The following is a 19,747-nucleotide window of genomic DNA, read 5'->3' on the forward strand; positions in this document are numbered from 1 at the left end:
CAGGGAAGTGCTCTTTGCCAACTAGATGGGTCAAGTCTCCTGATACAATGTGTTACATCATACACTGATCTCATGTCTCTGTAATTACTCATTTAATGTTTTCTCTCCCCCCAGGCCATTATTTCTATAAAGGCAGCAGCTGTGACCACTTAAGTTACCATTGTATCCCCAAGGCCTTGCCCAATGACTGCAATATCACAGATGCAATTTAAAAAACAAACAAACAAAAAAGTAAGGTCGGTATACTATCCTGCTTAACACAACTGATTAAATGTAAGTGCCATATTTTTCAGGCCATCTAGCTATAAGCTGAGAACCTTTCCCCTACTGTACCCAGAAATGTATCTTGAGGGACGCCTGAGTGGCTCAGTTGGTTAAGCGTCTGCCTTCAGCTCAGGTCATGATCCCAGGGTCCTGGGATCGAGTCCCAATCGGGCTCCTTGCTCAGTGGGGAGCCTGCTTCTCCCTCTGCCTACTGCTCACCCTTCTTGTGCTCTCTCTGACAAATAAATAAATAAAATCTTAAAAAAAAAAAAAGAAGTGTATCTTGAATACATCCAGCAGTATCTTTTAAATGAATAAATCCCATAAAATAATTCAAAAAAAACCTCAAACTGTTCAATTCAGTAAAATATGAATACAGGCCACCTAAAATACTATATTCACTTTATTTCTAATTTTTCTACTGGTTTTGATAACATTTAGAGAAAGAATAAATGAAAACAAGGAACTATTGTATCACATCAAGAAATAACTTTATCCAACGGGAATTCAAATGGAAGATATATTTAACATCAGTTCATATATTAGTAACTTATACACTTATTATCAAGTATGACATCATTAAAGCACAAAACAGTCTCCTTCAATCTCAACCAAACTTCTGGCCTCCCTTTTGCGTCACTCCTATGACTACCAACTGCACACATAAAGAGACTAGGGAAAATTTACTGAAGATGGTTTTCCAGGAAATTTATAAAATGAAAAAGGCAAAATATGTCAAATAAAGCATAAACAGCAATAGGGCCCAGAATTTACTCTGGAAAGGCTGCCTAAGGCACTACCAAAAAAACAGTTGTAAATCCCTGATCTGACTTTGAAATGTTATGATCTTAAAAATTTCAATTCGAAGCACAAGGTGACATGACCAACTAATGGGTATATTATTTTCTCAGTAAAGGCATATGTGAGAAATATTATGTCTGTCCAGGACACTGTCGTCACCCCAATATGTGTTGTAATACAGCTGATTATATAAGGTGTGAAAGTGAACTTGGTTATTTTTTAATGCATTTTAAAAACTAATGACACTTGAATGAATGGTGGCACAATAGGGAAAAGGACTATTTTTATATAAAACAATATTAAATCAGCATGTGATGAGGTGAAATGGTGAGACTGTAAGAATTTTACAAAATGGTAATTTAGAAATTGTAAATGCTTTTATTCAAAAGTGCAAAAAAGGCGTCAATTGTCCTCATTTGCTGGAATCACAGTTCTTATGAATAACAGCATCTACTGATGAACCTGATCAAGAAGGAATTAAAAAAATAATTTAAAAATTGGAATGAAAAATAAAATAAATATTGGAATGACTCTGCTTAAAACCAGAATACAAAATTATGAAAACCAAATCAATTTGACAGTGGTGACAGAAGTACTGTTATTTGGCTAATGAAAACAATGAATGCTCCTGACCAGTGGTTTCCGAGGACCCCGTTCAGGTGACTCAGGTGCTTCCAGGAGCTGGTTAAGGAGAGTGAGGAGGAGGCCCAGTGAGGAGGACTCTGGACCTAGAGAAGCTCTACTTCTCTGTTTTACCATACACTGAGAATGTATGTATATCTTTTTTTTTTTTTAAGGCTTCAATTTGTTCAAAAAAATCCTGAAAACCACAGCAATATATATATGCTATTTCCAAGCACACAAAGAGAATTGAAATCAGGACATACGAGACAAAAAGGCTCCAAACTACTGGAAGAATTATCCGTTTTCTTCTCACTTAACTAATGTTAAAATGACTTGTCAACTGAGATATACCATAGGGTAACAGACTACTAGTTAGGTACCTTCAGGTTAATAGCACATATGCAAAGGAGAGCTAGCTAAGTGGGAATGTGGGAACTGCTCACATGAGCTAGGCAACCACAAGAGCAAGCAGGTCTCCTCTTTAGCCTGACCTTGGCAACCAAAGTTCTTCATGGCTGAGAGCTCATCTCCTTTAGACATTTCAGAGAACAAGCGATATGAACTGTGGTACAACTTTTCAGTAAGACTGAAAGTCATGTCAGCAAGGCACTGGTGCATCCATTTAAGGATATAGGATAAACACACAGCTTTTAACATTAAATTGTTAGAGATGATTGGCCAACATACGAATATGCATAGTACTTGGCACACAAGTTCTTTAATAAAATGTTACTGAATCTATTCTGAAAATGTCATGTTTGTTAAGTAATATGTTCTAAAGGGTAAAAATCAGGAAAAAAAAAACCTCTACTCTAAAAAAAAAAAAAAAGGATGTAAAGTCCACTCTATCTTAATGCAGCAGTGGGAATTTTTTTTTTTTTAAGTTAGAACAGGTTTTAGGCTTAATACGTACATTTTGGGCTTAGGAAATCACATAATTAAAAAGCAAAATTTGATTTTGATTAATACATAACCACTATCATGAGTTTAAAAATCACACGAAAAATGTTACTAAAAAAAGGGAGAAAATGTCTAAATGAATCTGCACAAATATACAAATCGATGTGTGAGAGGTTAGCAAGGAAAATATAAAAACTGTATTTTTTTTAATAAGCCTTTCATTAGTTAAAAGGAAATGGAATTCTGAATTTCCCCTTATATATTTGGTCCTCCTAGCTTTCCTGGACAAAGCAGTACTAACCATTTTAGCAAACTCCAATTAAAATACCCTCATAATGTTGAATCTAGGACAACCTATCATCTACGCAGACAAAGAATTCTGAATGTCACATACAGTAAATGAAAAGGTCAAATCTGACCATGTCTACAGTATTCTATGATGAAAATAAAAAATCCAGGAAGGCAAATAAAAATGGCTTACTTACATGAGGTTCCTTTTACTTGTTGATTGTACATTTTAAGAATTGGATATATGCCTTCCCTTCTTATCCAGTATTTTTAAAGAAGTCCTAAGTGAATGCATACTGTTTTGTAAACTGCATTGTCTAAATTGCAGCAAAATTCAGGCAAAAGTGAACGTAGTTTTATCCCCTGGAAAAGCACTGAATAAGGTTATAGGAACAAACTCAATATCATCTAATTTAAGAAGTTCTTGTCATCAGGTATGGTTACATTGGTTTGTAAAACATATATTGCCTAGAACAAAATACAGCAACCTGTAAATCACAACCCAGCAACTTTTCATTCTTTCTATTGATAAACATTCAAAAACAGTATTTTCACCATGTGAAAGTAAACAACCACAACCTCCAAATCAACTTTTCTCACATGAGTTTCTAATCCCCATAGCGTCACTATAAGTCACTAGCAATCACTGCATTGATTGAGCAAAGATTAACTTAGCACTTCCCTCCAAAAAAAAGTATAAAAAGAATGCTTTAAATAGATATAATCCATAGAGAACTAGGTCTATATCATAAATGCTGGGGATGAAAAGCATGTAAAATAACAGATTCATGATTCGGGGTAGGAGAGGAATCCATTGCTTCATATAGCACAAAAGAACTCTGCTCAGGCGGCCATAGCTCCTTTCATTTCTTAGCTGGGTTCTTGGGAGGAAGGAGTTTATATGTGTTGAAGTAGCCCACCACCTGCTGGGGGATCTCTGCCAAGACACACTGAGAGAGCGCTTCTTTTGGAGCCTTATGAAAAAACAAAATCAAAGCGACTTAATTAGTAACCAAATTTTACTGGCATTTTAATAACAGACTAGGAATACCTCACCTGTCAGTAAAAAGGAGTTATTCCCAATTCCTGGGCTTATATCGTGTCTTAGGTGAAACACAGAATAAGCTAAGTAACCAATGTTACTTAGGAGCGCTTTATTACTCCCACTAATATTTATCAAGTCCTTTTTTGTTGCCAGCTTTCTGGCATTTGACAATTACTTTTTTCTTTAACTTTTAAAGGTGGGTCTTTCATTCACTTGGTATTAATTTTTTTAATTTTTATTTTGAAATAATTACAGATTCATAGGAAGTTGCAAAAATAATATTTACCAAGTTCCTTCCAAAGGTAGTATCTTTTATAACTATAGTAGAATACCAAAACCAAAAAACTGACAATGGTACAGTTCACAGGCCTTATTCAGATTTTACCAGTTTTATTTTACCTGCACTTATTTGCATGTGTGGATGTATTATTCTATGTAATCTTATCATCTGGGTAGATCTGTACAACCATCACCACAGTCAAGAAACAGAACTGTTTCATCATCACAAGGATCCCTAACATTAACACTTTTAATCACCTTCCCCCACACTCATACATTGCCTGCTGGTAATGTAAAAAAGCATAACCATTCTGGAAAAGTTCAACAGTTTCTTTAATAATTAAACATGCAATAATTATACGACCCAGCAATTGCACTTCTGGGTATTTATCCTAGAGAAATAAAAATTTATGCTCACACAAAAACCTGTACATGAATGTTTATAGCAGCTTTGCATATAACAGACAAAAACTGAAAACAATTAAAGATGTCCTTCAACGGATGAACGGTTAACACCTACACCATGGAATACTCCTCAGCAATACAAAGGGACACATGCAGCAACAACCCTGCAGAAAATTATGCTGAAGTGGAAAAAAAAAGCCAATCCTAACATTTCTATAACATTTTCGAAATGACAAAATTATGGAAGTGGAGAACAGATTAGTGGTTGCCCGGGGTTAAAGGTGGGTGCAGGTGCAAGGGAAGTGGGTGTGGCTATAAAAGGGCAACATGAGGAGTCCTGAGGTGATGGACCTTGATTGTTTATCAATGTCTATATCCTGGTCGTGGATTCTGTGCTATAGTTTTACAAGATGTTACCATTGGAGTAAACTGGGTAAAACAAAGTCCTGAGAGATTTTCGTCAAATCAACTTCCAGTCTGGCAAATTCATCGTATACTTGTATAGAGTTTTTCTGTTGTTACATACATAGGTAAAGATAAAATATATTTTAAAACATTCACAGCAACACCATTTATAACAATTTATCATATAGACTGCAAGAGGCATGCAAGTATACAACTTGAAGCAAAACTGTGAAATCTAATCAGGGCTCTTCAAAAATCCATACATCCTCTAACCCCAGACACCTACTCAACTACTTGGTTATGGATTGGTGAAGGTCTGTGTTCAAACTCCTTAGTGTGCATGAAGAATAAGGAGGAGTGGTACTCACGTTCTGGAACTGTCTGAAAGGCACAAACTGGACAATATCTCGGATGGCTACCTCGCCTGATAGGGAGCGGAGACTTCCACCATCACCATCCAGAAACTCCATGGCACTGAAGTCAGCACCTCCTACTCCAACAATGATGATGGACATAGGAAGCTTGGCAGCATTTACTATAGCTTGTCTGGTCTCATCAAGGTCTGTTATCACACCATCAGTAATGATTAAGAGCACATAATATTGCTGCCAAGACAGAAAATTATATCCACTGAGCAGGTTGAGCTCCCAAACAATAAAAACAATGGTTTAAAAACATCTCCAGCTTGATGAGTCATTCAGTCTCTTTCTTGCTCATTTTCCTTGCCAGTCTCTACCCAGGATACCATCTACATAAAATATTCTAACATTCCCTAATGACAAGGAGATTTATTGATACAAAAATTTCAGGGTTATTAAAAGTGCAACAGACCACAAAATCAGGCTGGCATAAATATACAGAAGCAAGACACCTAAATGTCAAAGATTAAACTTTTAGTGAGCATAAGAATAAACACTTTAACGTAAGTATTAATTATGTTAAATATTGATCAAGGGAGTAAGTGGCAACTCCATTTTTTAAAAGTCAAATATGGAAGTAGAATTGTTTATTAAACTAAAGTGCACTTTTTAAAAAATGGGTATGGTTTAAGGGGAGGGATTCTTTCTCTCAATTCTGTCATTTCTGACAAATATTTTTAGAGGATGGTAAAATGTTACATAAAATTGTGACTCCATCTTTTGGGTCATTTAAAGCTAGAATGGAAATAAGTTTTATAACAAAACTAATACATGCTGAGTGTTTACTCTGCCCCAGGCACTGTGCATTTTTTATCAATTATCTTATTTCACCTTTCAGCAAACATATGAGGTAGTTATCACTGCCTTCCTTTTGGGTATAAAAAGTTATGAAGCTAAGAGAGATTTGGTATCAAGGTCCAACAGGTAATGGTTATCTAATCCAAACGTTTTAAATCATTTTTAAGTAATTTTTCATCAGCAACTGAAATTGTAAATTTTCTCAACCTTAATTTGTTAAGTCTACCTTTGAAAAGGTAGATTTTAATCATTTCTTTTTAGTAAAACCTATTTAAGAAAATTAATTCAAATGGCAGAGGAAAGACTCATGAGTATAAGGGTTATTTTTTTGTTGTCTTGCTTTTAATGATCACTAATTACAACCGTTGTTACCCCCCCAAACAAGGATACCTATATTATGACTTTATGCTCTTTGTATCTCAATGGACCAAATAAATGGAAAAATGGCCCCAGAAGCCATCTTCACTCTCCTTGTCCCCTTGCACTACAGGACTTACAGAAGCCGTCTGTTGTTGGGTAGCTGCAGCAGCAAACCTGGCCACGTGGTTTATGATTGGAGAAAAATTAGTTGGTCCATAGAGTTTTATCTGAGGAAGGCAGGCCCGATATGCTTCTATAATGCCTTGGATTCCTAGACAAAAAAAGCAGTATTAAAAATTCTCAAACACAATTTAATTGTTCATTGTTCACCATACTTGTTAATTTAATTTTATATACATATGTGTATGTATGTATATGTATGTGTATATATATCTACCTATCTATCGCTTTAGTGAAAAATTCTATATTCAAGAGTTCCTCTTAAACCTTGTATTACAAAACTTCATAGCTATGCTCCATTGCAAACACCTGTAAATGCTACCCTCCTCCAATAAAAGACATTTATTTTCATCGCAGCCAAACTATTCATTAATCTACAGTAGGACCGTTATATTGCATAATTTTTGTGTCTTAGGAATAAGACTTCAATGGAAAAGGAATCATGAAAAAGGTGCTGCATCACACAACTAACAATAAGAGGTAAGAAACATCTACTGATTAAGTGGAAAAACTTTTGCACATGTGGCCATAGATTCTACAAAATCAGATGGCTATAAACCTAATGTTAATTGTAGTCAAGAGCTTACTCAATAACTTAAAGGTTAAGCATGGTATGGTAAAATGTATAGTTCCAAAAATTCATTTCCAGGTTATGTATTACATTTTGCTGCAGAAATACTAATGTGTTTGCTTATGCCATACTGCCTGGGCCTGCTGGGATGTTGTATAGTAGAAGATTGGGCAGGGCCATTCGACTAGCTCTGACCAAGCACGTAAATGGACATGACATTCATGTCTAGGTAGACGTTTTAAGAGCCACTGCCTGTTTTCACCAGCAATCTTGCTCTTTCCCCCTGCAAAGGGAGTAGCACATCCCAGATAAGGTCCTGAGTCCCAAAATAAGAAACACAAAGCAGACTAGCCACATGTAAAGGGATATATAAATGAGCAAGAAATAAACTATCGCTAGAAATAAACTATCTAGGGCGCCTGGGTGGCTCAGTTGGTTAAGCGACTGCCTTCGGCTCAGGTCATGATCCTGGAGTCCCGGGATCGAGTCCTGCATCGGGCTCCCTGCTCAGCGGGGAGTCTGCTTCTCCCTCTCCCGCTCCCCACTCTTGTGCTCTCTCACTCTCTCTCTCTCAAATAAATAAAAAAAAAAAAAAAAAAGAAAGAAATAAACTATCTAAATCACTGAGAGACTGTTTATTACAACAGCACAACTTAGTGGAGGTTGAATGGCATTCCTGGTAAAAGCACTGCTTGTGAAGCTTTTTTTTTTAAGATTTTATTTATTGATTTGACAGAGAGAGATAGTGAGAGAGAGAACACAAGCAGGGGGAGTGGGAGAGGGAGAAGCAGGCTTCCCTCCAAGCAGGAAGCCCGATGCAGGGCTCGATCCCAGGACCCTGGGATCATGACCTGACCCGGAGGCAGACACTTAACGACTGAGCCATCCAGGTGCCCCAGGTGAAGCTTTAATGAGACATATGCGCCTATGGGATCTACCCCTTATATTTGAGAGTCCAGGATGCAGGTAAGATACTAGAAATTCTCAAGAACGTCCTCCATACTTGTTGAGATCATCAAGGAATTCTGCCTCAAAAGATTTTTAATGTAAACCAAAACAGGTCTCTTGCTTAAAACATACCCAACAGATCAGAGATCAACAAGTAAATGAAGTAGATACTTGATTTAAAAGTTTCACAAGACCAACTCTCTTACCATTTAAGAGTTCTAATTCACTCCTCTTTGTCACTTTGAGCTTAGGAAGTAGTCAGTCTAGTACTAACAAAAATAATACTACCATAGGCCAGCAGCAGGATTTTGCTGCAATGACACATACTGTAGAAAATTTGAATCCCAGAGCAATAATATTCTTTCATTTTTATCATCTCAGCTTGCTTTTCAATCTGAAGATATATAAACTATTAATTAAATTTCTTCACAGATATCAATTGCCTTCAGTTCCTCCACTAAAATTAAGTTATGCCAAAATCCTTCCTTTGCATTAAAGGAACAAATGAGACATGTTATTTCTGGGCAACTAAGTTCAATGATTAATTAGGAAAAGGGGATTCAACTTCCTTGCTTAAAATAAGGTTGTATTTTTTTCAGCACAGTATGTTCTTTGTCTAAAAGCAAAGGGTTTTGGGATGCCTGGGTGGCTCAGTCAGTTAAGCAACTGCCTTTGTTTGGCTCAGGTCACGATCCCAAGGGTCCTGTGATCGAGTCCCACATTGGGGGCAAGGGGGGACTGAATAGGAGCCTGCTTCTCCCTCTGCCTACCGCTCCCCCTGCTTGTGCTCTCTCTCTCTCTCGGACAAATAAATAAGATCTTAAAAATAAAATAAAACCAAACATTCTTTTTTTCAGACTATGAACCAAAAGTAGAAAAGCTGCGCTTAATGGCAGCCCAAAGATGGGCTCATTTTACTCAGAGTAAATGAACTCTCAAATGAATTATCACATGATATAAGTCATCCATATTTATTGGCAAGAAAAGAGATGTAATTACACCGAATTTCAAAAATTGTTCCAATTTCATCATAAGCATGAAACAGTTCTTGAAAAGAATTGCTATTCCCAGTTTCAAATGGCTAGGGATAAAAAGGTCACAACTGGCCACTGAAAGTACATCAAAGAAACACTGAATTAGTATGAGAAAAAGTGTCCTGGAAAAACAAGAAAACCCTAATATGGGACACCTGGGTGCCTCAGCTGGTGAAGCATTTGCGTTTGGCTCAGATCATTCATGATCCCAGGGTCCTGGGATCAAGTCCCGCATCAGACCCCTTGCTCAGCAGGAAGCCTGGCTCTCCCTCTCCCACTCCCCCTGCTCATGTTTCCTCTCCCTCTGTGTGTGTCTCTCTGTCAAATAAATAAATAAAATCTTTAAAAAAAAAAAACCCAATACAAATTATCCCAACAAAATGTTCATGCTCTTCTGCCTTAGGAATATTGTTCATGAATACTGAAGATAAGGAAAGAACACCCTCTTTTGTTAGAAATCTAAACATTCTGTAATTGTCAACAGGACCCTTTTCAGAAAATTACCTATTGTCTACAATTTTATGCCTCTGTCCATACCTCTCTGTCTTCCTCCAAACTGTTCAGTCTTTTATCATTTTGTGGGACAGTTGGCATTTTAGGTTGATTGCCCAATGGGGTAAAAAGGAAGAAGCCCTTGGGTATTTGAGGTATAAAAAAATGAAATTAAACAAATGTCAGCTTTCCGCTGTCTATAGAGAGGAAAGCCACTATAGGAGTTTAATTCTTTGTTCCTTTAGCCCATTCAGATGTAGTCTGAGTAACAATTATTTGATGCTGGACATTTTTTTCCTTGTAGAGAGTGACTGCTACTCTGAGAAAAGTTTCATAAATCTGATACTAGATAACTCATTTTATTGAAGGTTTGTTTTAAAATAAGATGTGAAAATAATATGTGAAATGTGAATATAATATGATTATTTTTATTGATCTACTCTCAAGATTGAGAATTTTCTTGTTCTATTAAACCTTTTAAAGTAGAACTTAGCCAACAATCATTATCATAATAGATTTGCACCATTACTATCTTACCACTCAAACCAACAATGTGGTGTAATTCTTCTACTTTATATAACAGAAAGTTAAATATGTCACAAAAAGAAAACTAGGGAGGGAATTTGAGTAAACCACAAGAAAAAAACAAGTAACAAACTAGTGAGGTGTTCAGTATAAAATCTTCCTGGTTACTTTTTGGCTTACCGTTGCAGAAGGGATTGGATGGATTAAAGTTCATTGGAAATTCATGCGAAACCTGCCAAAAGAGGAAAGAACTGGTGAAGCCTGTTTTGCTTTTGTGGGAGGCAAATATTTAAAAATAAGATTTCCTCTTACCTGCCACTGAGGAGGTATCTGAGCTCCAAAACCAAAAGCTGGAAACATTTTATCACTAAAAAGAAAATTTGTAAAAACTGAAAGATCATTTTTTTTTAAATAGAAAATTTTATCTTTACTCTTAATAAAACCAATAGTTTCTTTTTTAAATTCAAAATCTTAGGAAAATACAAAGATTAAACCCATAATAACCACCAGAGAGAGCCAATGTTAGTATTTGGCAACAATCATTCTAAGTATTTTTCTTTGCAATGAGGGAGAAAAATGTCTCTATATATTTATAAAAATGGAGTTTATATTCATATTTTATAACATGCTATTTTCTACTTAAGTACTATATATCGTTTTGCTGAATAAATATGTAGATAAATCCATGATGCTCTAAAAACCACAAGTTCGTTGGCTTATGGCAAACTCATTTGGCAGCAAAACCTGACCTCAACTGATATGAGGTTATTTATAGCTTTTATTCATGCCACTGAATATGAATATTCATACATTTGGCCACAGAAACATGGTGCAAATGCCACATATAAAATTTTCACATTTTTTGTAGCAAAATGTGTGAATATTTGGCCCCAGTGGTTTAAGGATAAAGGATTATGAACCTGAATATATAACATCATGTGAATGGCTGCCAAGTATTCCACTGTATGGACATTTTCCCCCAACCAATAAACATCCAATGTTTTGCTATTATAAAACACTGTAATGAACATACTAATTTTTCTGCTAGGATATATATTTTTTAAGATTTTATTTATTTATTTGTCAGAGAGAGAGGGAGAGAGCACAAGCAGGGGAAACAGCAGGGAGAGGGAGAAGCAGGCTCCCAGCTGAGCAAGGAGCCCGATGCGGCACTGGATCCCAGGACGCTGGGATCATGACCTGAGCCAAAGGCAGACGCTTCACCGACTGAGCCACCCAGATGTCCCAGCTAGGATACTCTTTTTACATTAATTCTTAATGGTTCTTTCTCCGTTGAGGATAGAACCTAAGTCAGACAGATCAGGAGTATTTTTCCCAGTTTGTAGTCTGCCTTTAACTTTGTTTAAAATATATTTCCTTTTATAGTTTTCAGTATTAATGAATGTGAACAAATAAAATTTCTGTCATGATTTCTGCCTCTGCTGCCTTGCTCAGCCTTCCTCACTGCAAAATTATAAACAATTCACACATATTTATTCCTAGAACGTTCAAGGTTTGATTTTGATATTAAACTTCTAATTCATCCAGAGAGAGTTTAGGAGTAGGCTATGAAACAGAAACTGCTACTCTCCACCTGTATCCATTCTCTCCCTTCTTAATAATGGAACACCCGAGCTAGAGACCACACTAGCTCTATCTACTCCAGCATCTCTGGGCTGCGTGTGGCCAGGTGGTGGCTAGATTCTGGTCAGGAAAATGTGAATAGAAGTGGTTGTCAGTTACTTCTGAATCACGATGCCCCTAGGAGGGAAGGCACTGTACTCCCTCCCAGTTGCCTTTCTCCTCCTCCCACTGACCAGACAAGATGAGAAACACAGAGCTGCCTTGGACCCAGGGGTGGAATCTACGACTTGACAATGGTAGAACTGCCCTATCAGTCCTCTACAATCTCTAGACTTGCAACATAAAAGAGAAATAAACCTCTCTGGGTAAATGCATTTTGTTTTGGAGGTGTCCATTCCAGCAGTTTGTCTATACTCTATACAAAATAGTATCCTAACAGGGGCACCTGGCTGGCTCAGTTGGTGGAGCAAGCGACTCTTGATCTCAAGGTTGTGAGTTGGAGACCCAGGTTGGGTGTAGAGATTACTTAAACATAAAATCTTAAAAAAAAAATAGTACTTTAACATATACTGGTATGAGTATGAATTAAGGATTCAAATTCACTTCTTGTCTAGTTTAGCAGCTGTGACAACTCCTTTTCCCTAAAATGTCATCTCTGTCACATACTAAGTTCACGTACACACTAGGGTCTATTTCAAGACTTCCTGCTTTGTTCTACTGGTCATGTACTAGTTCTGTAATATTAATTAATATAGCTTTAAAATGAGTTTTAATATCTGCAAACTCCCCTCTTTTTTTTCCTGAAAAATTTCTTGGCTTTTCTGATTCATTTTTCCCCTCTAGAAAATTTTTAAAATCATTTTAGCATGGCACCGTTGCCATTTTGATTAGAATTGATTAATTTGGGGAGAAATTTTGTATCTTACATCATTATGACATCTGCCTATCTAGAATCACTGTGTATCTCTCCACTTAAACAAGTTTTTCTTTGTCCCTTAGTACAACTTTGTAGTTTCCCCTTACTAAAGATCCTAGACTTCTTAATGAATTCATTCTCATTTTTTATTGCATTATGAATTGTGATCTTGTATCTGCTGTAATTTCTTGAATTGGTTATTGCTGGCTAGTGAGAAATTGCTGATTTTTTAAATTTTATGTTGTATCTGACCACCTTTCTGAACTCTCAGTACTTTCTAATATTTTTTTACTTGATTATTTTAGGTTTGAATTCATTCCTTACAGGTTTCTAGAATTTACGTATGAAACTGTCTTGGCCTGGTGCCCTTGTGAGGAGTGGCTCTTTGACGAGCTATTCCATTCCTTCCATGGTTCCAGGTCTACTCAGGCTCTTTGAATCAACTCTGGTAATTTAAAGCTTTCCTCCCCCCCAACAAAAATAATCCTTTAATCCAGATTTTCCAACATAATAAAGTTTTACATAGTATTAACTTTTAATTTTAAATGTCTTTTCTTGAATTTATGCTTATAATCTGTGTCTCATTACCAATATTCTATGCATGTTTTCTCTTTCTTGGGGGTCAGCGTTGGCAGATTTACCTGAGTTTTGTTGAACTTGCAAAGAATCATTTCTTCATTTAATTTATTCATTTAGTGGGGTTTTTTAAACTTTCCAAGTCCCTATTTTCAGTGCTTAGAAGAAATCAGCACAGTACATAATACAGCTTGGAAAGCATGTCTCTGGAGCAGACAGCCCAGATTCAATTCTGTCTCTGCCAGTTATCAGTTGAGTGACCCTAGACAAGTTAACTCCCTATGCCTCAGTTTTTTCATCTGTACACCGTGGATGATAATGGATGATAATAGTACCTGTGTCACAGCAAAGTATGAGGATTAGGCGAGTATCATGTAGAAACTATATTAAATTGTGCCTGACACATAATAGCTAATGTATGGGTAGAATCTGCTATTATGTTATATCTTTTTCTTCTTATTCTTTAATTTTATTTTATTGGAAAGCTAGTTCATTTACATTCGATTTTTCTTGTTTAAAAATAAAGGCATGTAAAGCCAGAAATTTTCCTCTATAAAGATAGGACCACACTGTATGTTAACTACCTAAAATTTAAAAAAATTTTAAAAAGATAGAACCACGTATAGTCTTCTTGGTGCCCCTTATTTCTAGATAGTCTGTTATACTTCAATTTCCTCTTTGATCTAAGAACTACTTAAGATTTTTTTATTTCCATATGGTAAATTTTATTTTAATTATCTTTTTTGTTATTAACTTCTAGGTGACAGTCTGATAAAGTAACCCTGTAATTTTTTAATTTTTTATATAAGCCCCATTATAATTGTGTTACTTTAAAATTTTATTATATTTCTATTTTCAGTTGAAATACTTTGATACTCTATTATAATCAAACATGTCCATGGTTATATTTTTCATTTTGGATTATGTAACAAAGTTTTCTATAAAATAATTTTTTATTATATTTAACGAGTTTTGTCTTAAATTCTACTAGGCTGATATCGGAATTGCCACCTTTGGTTTAGATTTGTTTGCATTTGCCTGGAAAGTTTACCTCTTTTAATGTCATAGCAGATTAATGAAAAGCTCCAACAATATATGTAAGGGCTTTTATCATAAAGTAATAGGCAAAGACAAGTGAAAATTTATACAGTGCCCTAAGAGATACAGAACAAAAAATTATTAATGCGGACTTTTTTTTCTATTGTTTGGTAAACCTTCAAGAGGGCCTATTTAATCTATTCAAAAATCTATACATTGAGAATCTATTCAAAATATTTTATAGCAATTAGGTCAAGTTATCTTTTGGCACTTAATCAAAGTTGCCATTAAGAAAATAATTTGAGGGGCTCCTGGGTGGCTTAGTCGGTTAAGCATCCAACTCTCGATTTTGGCTCAGGTCATGATCTCAGGGTCATGAGATCCAGTCCCAAGTGGCACTCCACACTCAGCAGGGAGTCTGCTTGGGATTCTCTCTGGCCCTTCCCCCCACTTCCGTGCTCTCTCTTTCTCACTTTCTCTCAAATAAATAAATCTCAAAAAAAAGAAAAAAGAATACAATTTGAGAGTGACTGCCAAGAAATAGACATGTTAATACATAGTGTCTACAAATGTTTACAAAATGTGTCATCTGGACTTCAATCACACAGATAACTTATCCCTAATAAGTAAACCCCAAGGAAACAGTTGACTCCAGTCAGCTATTAAATATACAAGCTATATATAATACATTATAACTGATCACAGCTAGAGATAAGAGGTCAAAAGTAAACCCTAAGACTGTCACAAAGAGAAAACTAGAAAAGATAACACAAAAGAAATTTTAGGGAGAAAATTACCCCCACCATACCCTCTCCCCTGCCCCCAGTCAACCCCAGTGGCCTTATCACCACCAACTCTATCAGAGTACTAGCAGATGAAACAGAAACTGCCCTTTCTGGGGAATTATAAAAACAAATATTTTAGTCATACTCACGTATCATAATCTTGAATGACCAGTCCCACAGACCAGATAGCAGTCAAATACTCATTAACACCATTGGGGCTGATGTAATGAAGGGAGTCAGGAGACCTTGGGTCACCATTAGAGCCGGTGAAGTCCACACCCACCTGCCAAAGAACAATCACAGCCCTTATTAAGGAGAAGCCATATGCTCAATGTCCAGGAGACAAACATTCATCCCAGAGCCTGCTGCTGCCATTTCCTAACAAATGCCTGGGCCTACCAGTATTTACACAGACAATTAAACGATTAAAGCTTCAGCCTGAAACAACCTGCTATTCATATTTTTTCTAGATGACTCAAATCCATGAATTATTACACCAAGACATAGGGCTTGTTTTGTAGGTTGTTTGACTAACGCTTTCTATAATTTAAATTACTTGCTTTCCATCAGAAGGAACAGGTCTTATCAACAAAGTTGAAGGCTTCATGATAAACTTAGACAACCTGTCTGAGGAGATCACACTAAACAGCTTGTGTAAATTTCAAAGTCAGTTTTACAGGAAAAGAAAGAACACTGCAAAATGGTAGGAGAAAGTAACATGTTACAGCCTACTTTGAAAAAGTCAGTGTTACTTACAGTAAAATTCAGCTGACATCCTCCCATGATATAGTCAAGGAATGTGCATTCCACTGTAATCTAAAAACAAACAGCAAACTGTTAAAATCAAAAATCTCTTACTGAGGTACCTGGGAGGCTGAGTCAGTTGAGCATCTGACTCTTGGTTTTGGCTCAGGTCATGATCTCCCGGTCATGGGATCGAGCCCCACAACAGGCTCTGCACTCTCTGCACTCAGCGAGGAGTCTGCTTGGGATTCTCTCTCCCTCTCCTTCTACCCCTCACCCCCCCTTTAAAAATAAATAAACAAATCTTTTTAAAAAAATCTCTTATTATACAAGCAAGAGCTCTCTGGCATATATTTTTAACAGTTTAGAAACTGAACAGAACATGATATAAGCAGGTGGATACCACCCTAGCATTTGAGTTTAAGTATCCCTGCCCCTACTTGTCATAAATCTGTTAAGATTTTACTTTGAGATAATTAAAGCAATGTTAAGATTAGAATTCTGTAAAGATTTATTTATTTTAGAGAGAGAGAGAGAGAGCATGAGCAGGGGGGAGGGGCATAGGGAGAGGGAGACACAGAGAGAGAGAGAGAAGCAGACTCCCTGCTGAGCGGGGAACCCAAACTGGGGCTCGATCTCATGACCCCGATATCATGACCTGAGCTGAAATCAACAGTCAGACACTCAACCGACTGAACCACCCAGGCGCCCCTAAGATTAGAATATTAATGGCCAAAGATGAAATATACTTACTTTAAATCTTAAGAAACTAGTATTGAGTCTAATATGTTGAGAGCTGATAATAATCAAGATTTTTTAAAAAAACAAAACCAAAAAAATCCATTTGTTTGTTGTAAGAAATCTCTTGAATTTTTCCCTCTATTTTTAATATCTCAACTTGAAATTATGACCAGGATAGATGCATTGGGTCAGATCATTTCCACTAATGCCCTGGGAAAATACCATGATGTTTCACATTTCCTAAAAATAAGGAAAAAACTTTAATATTCTTTGTCTTTTGCTAAAAAGTTGTCAAACCTTAGAAGCAAAGTTACTTGAAAGATTTCTTTACTTTGCCTACTCTCTTCTTTTCCCTAAGGGTGTCCAGATGATCATATAATTTTCAACTGCCCAAAATTCAATTCACATTTCCTAAAATAAGGAAAAACTTTAATATTCTTTGTCTAGTTTAATATATACCATATTGAAAAAAGAACTTGAAATGTGATCTCATTATACTATAAATGGTTAACATCAACTAACCTCACACTGTTTCACACTGATAACACCTGAATTCTTGTAGCTTTTCTTCTTTTGCCTCTTTTTTTCATTTATGCATTCAAATTCCACCTGTAGGAAGAAAAGACAAAATATTAATTCTTACTAGTGATATAAAAAATGCCAATGTTGGGGCAGCTGGGTGGCTCAGCCAACGGTTAAGCATCTGCGTTCGGCTCAGGTCATGATCCCAGGATCCTGGGATCGAGCCCTGCATCAGGCCCCCTGCTCATGCTTGTGTGTGCCTGTGTGTTCTCTGTCTCTCTCTGAAATAAATGAAATCTTTTTAAAAATGCCAATATGAATTTAAATGAATGGCTTTTTTCTCTTGTAGTCAAACTACCTATTGATGTAGGTCTGTTGCAAAATACAATTTTGAAATAATTACATAATAAAGTATGTGAAATATTTATCACTGAAATTTCCAAAAGGCATCCCTAAGATTGTATACCTTTTAAAATAGTTCCTAATTATAGATTTTGCCTCTGTAGATGATTTCCTTGCAAATGCTCCAAGTAGCACTCTTTATTTTTTATAATAAGGGAAATAAAATATTACTCCAAGCCATTACTTTCAGAAAGAACAAAAATATGCTACTTAGAAAAGAAGGAAAAAACCTACCACCAGAAAACAGAAATATATGGAGCCTGTGTGGTAAAATATGCAAAGATCATCTCTTTCCCCTGGGGATACTTTTAGGAATAGAACTTAATATCTTACATCTTCTTTTCAGTATAGTTCCTTTCCCCAAATAGAAGGATCTTCTTTTCCACCTCCAAGCCATCTATCTATATGTAAGGCTGGGCTCAATCTGCCCTCCTTTATAACATAAGCTACTGTTCCAGTGTTCTATCTCCATTCATCTCTTTAAACTTCTACAACCATATAAAATTAGTTACATAGTTTGTGTTATCCTCAATTGTTTCATTTCGTTAATTTTGTTTCATACCTAAGATATAATCACCTCCAAATTATACCTTCAAATTTTCCCTATCGTGATCAACTCATTGAACACTTGATGAGTCACCTTTTCTGATTAATAGAAAGTAACTTAGATACCTTAGACAGAGTCATTGCTAATTTTCTAAGAATCAAACATTAAAAGGTACAATAGATACAATGATAAAAAACAAAATCATGTTAAACGAATTCTTTGGTAGTTCAGGATCCTGCCAGAATCTTAGTCATCATCATAAATATTAACTACTGAATATATGAAATGCGGAAAAGTCCTAAAGAGAATTCTCACTGGTAACAGGCTGTGTTACTTCAATTCATTTATTCCCACTTCGACAGAGTGTCTACCCAGTAGCAGGCACTGTTCTAGGCACTGAAAACACAGAGATAAGATATGGCCCTGCCTTTGAAAAACTTGAGTGGGTAAACATTGTCACTGCAGCAACACTAAAAGCCCCATTCTGTCATGGAGAAGGGAAGGACCAAGATAGCTGGATTTAGAAAAACTCTACATGACCCATAAGGTATTATAGAGTTAGTTGTTCATTATCTTCTAAAAGCAGGTCATTTACTAATTCTGCAAGATAGTGACAAAGTGAAATTACTGAAACGACAATCCAGACCACTCATCATATTTAGTTCTTTTAGGTAGCTTGTTTGAGTTGAGCTGTTCAGATTTTTAGCATTTTCCATTAGTTCTGCTTTTAAAAAAAATTATTTAAATAGGATAATTACAGCTAGATATTACAGCTACAGAATTTTGCTATTTTAATTCAAAAACTCTTAATTCAAAGCTAATACAATTTTTGCACTTAAACCATTAGATATGATTTTAAAAGCCTTTCCTACTTCACACATGCGTTTCTGTACAGGCTACTTTTAGCACCTGCCCTTTGTGACCAGGGAGTAGGGACAGGGCTATAAATCTCTATGTGACCTACTGAAAATTCTCATCTCATTGTGTTTGTTTAAAACTCATTTCTCGCCATTACTTAACCCAAATGGCTCATAAGTGTTATTTATTTATTTAGTATTTAAGTTTTGATGTAAAACTATCAGTATCTTCTCTTAAATTTACCTCACTTAAATGACAAGGTAAAAAAAATCTCACCTAACCATAACCTCTTATCTCTTAAACCCCATGTTTCTGTTTTCAAAAGCAAAGGCCATATATATGAACATTATGCAGGTCTCTAAGCATGTAATAAACAATTCATATTATTCATATTATTCTGTTATAAAAAGAATTAACAGCTAATCTCATTCAAACTAGAAAAGAAATAAGGTGGGAGCAATTGATAAGTTTTACTCATAAAATTCTCCAAAATAGTTTTTAGCCACCTAGGTTTGAGAGACAGAAGAGTTTCAGAAGCACTCTTAGAAATATGTTAGGATGCTAAATAATAAACTGAATGTAGTTAAGGCACATGAATGATCTTAACAAAATTAATGCCATTAGATGGAGGCTTAATATTATATCATTTGAAATACCATCATTATACTTTTATCCTTCCCTTTGGTGAAAACAAGT

The 19,747-nt window shown here is 35.8% G+C and overlaps 1 protein-coding gene across 2 annotated transcripts in view; it reads right to left on the bottom strand.

The window, feature by feature from the left end:
- Positions 1–743: 743 nt before the first annotated feature.
- Positions 744–19,747, bottom strand: part of CPNE3 (copine 3) — a 50,870-nt gene continuing 31,866 nt past the window's right edge. For both annotated transcript variants that reach the window (XM_064588142.1, XM_045896276.3), the window contains 8 exons: positions 17,245–17,331; positions 15,994–16,053; positions 15,387–15,520; positions 10,651–10,705; positions 10,519–10,570; positions 6,726–6,859; positions 5,380–5,616; positions 744–3,851 (listed from right to left, as the gene is read on the bottom strand). In XM_064588142.1, the coding sequence (XP_064444212.1) occupies positions 3,741–3,851; positions 5,380–5,616; positions 6,726–6,859; positions 10,519–10,570; positions 10,651–10,705; positions 15,387–15,520; positions 15,994–16,053; positions 17,245–17,331 (870 nt within the window). In that variant the 3' untranslated portion in view covers positions 744–3,740. The remainder of the gene's footprint in view (positions 3,852–5,379; positions 5,617–6,725; positions 6,860–10,518; positions 10,571–10,650; positions 10,706–15,386; positions 15,521–15,993; positions 16,054–17,244; positions 17,332–19,747) is intronic.

This window comes from Mirounga angustirostris, unplaced genomic scaffold (genome assembly GCF_029215605.1).
Source record: "Mirounga angustirostris isolate CCGP_5_RB_7025 unplaced genomic scaffold, mMirAng1.0.hap1 SCAF_4, whole genome shotgun sequence".
In the NCBI taxonomy this organism is placed as follows: domain Eukaryota; kingdom Metazoa; phylum Chordata; class Mammalia; order Carnivora; family Phocidae; genus Mirounga; species Mirounga angustirostris.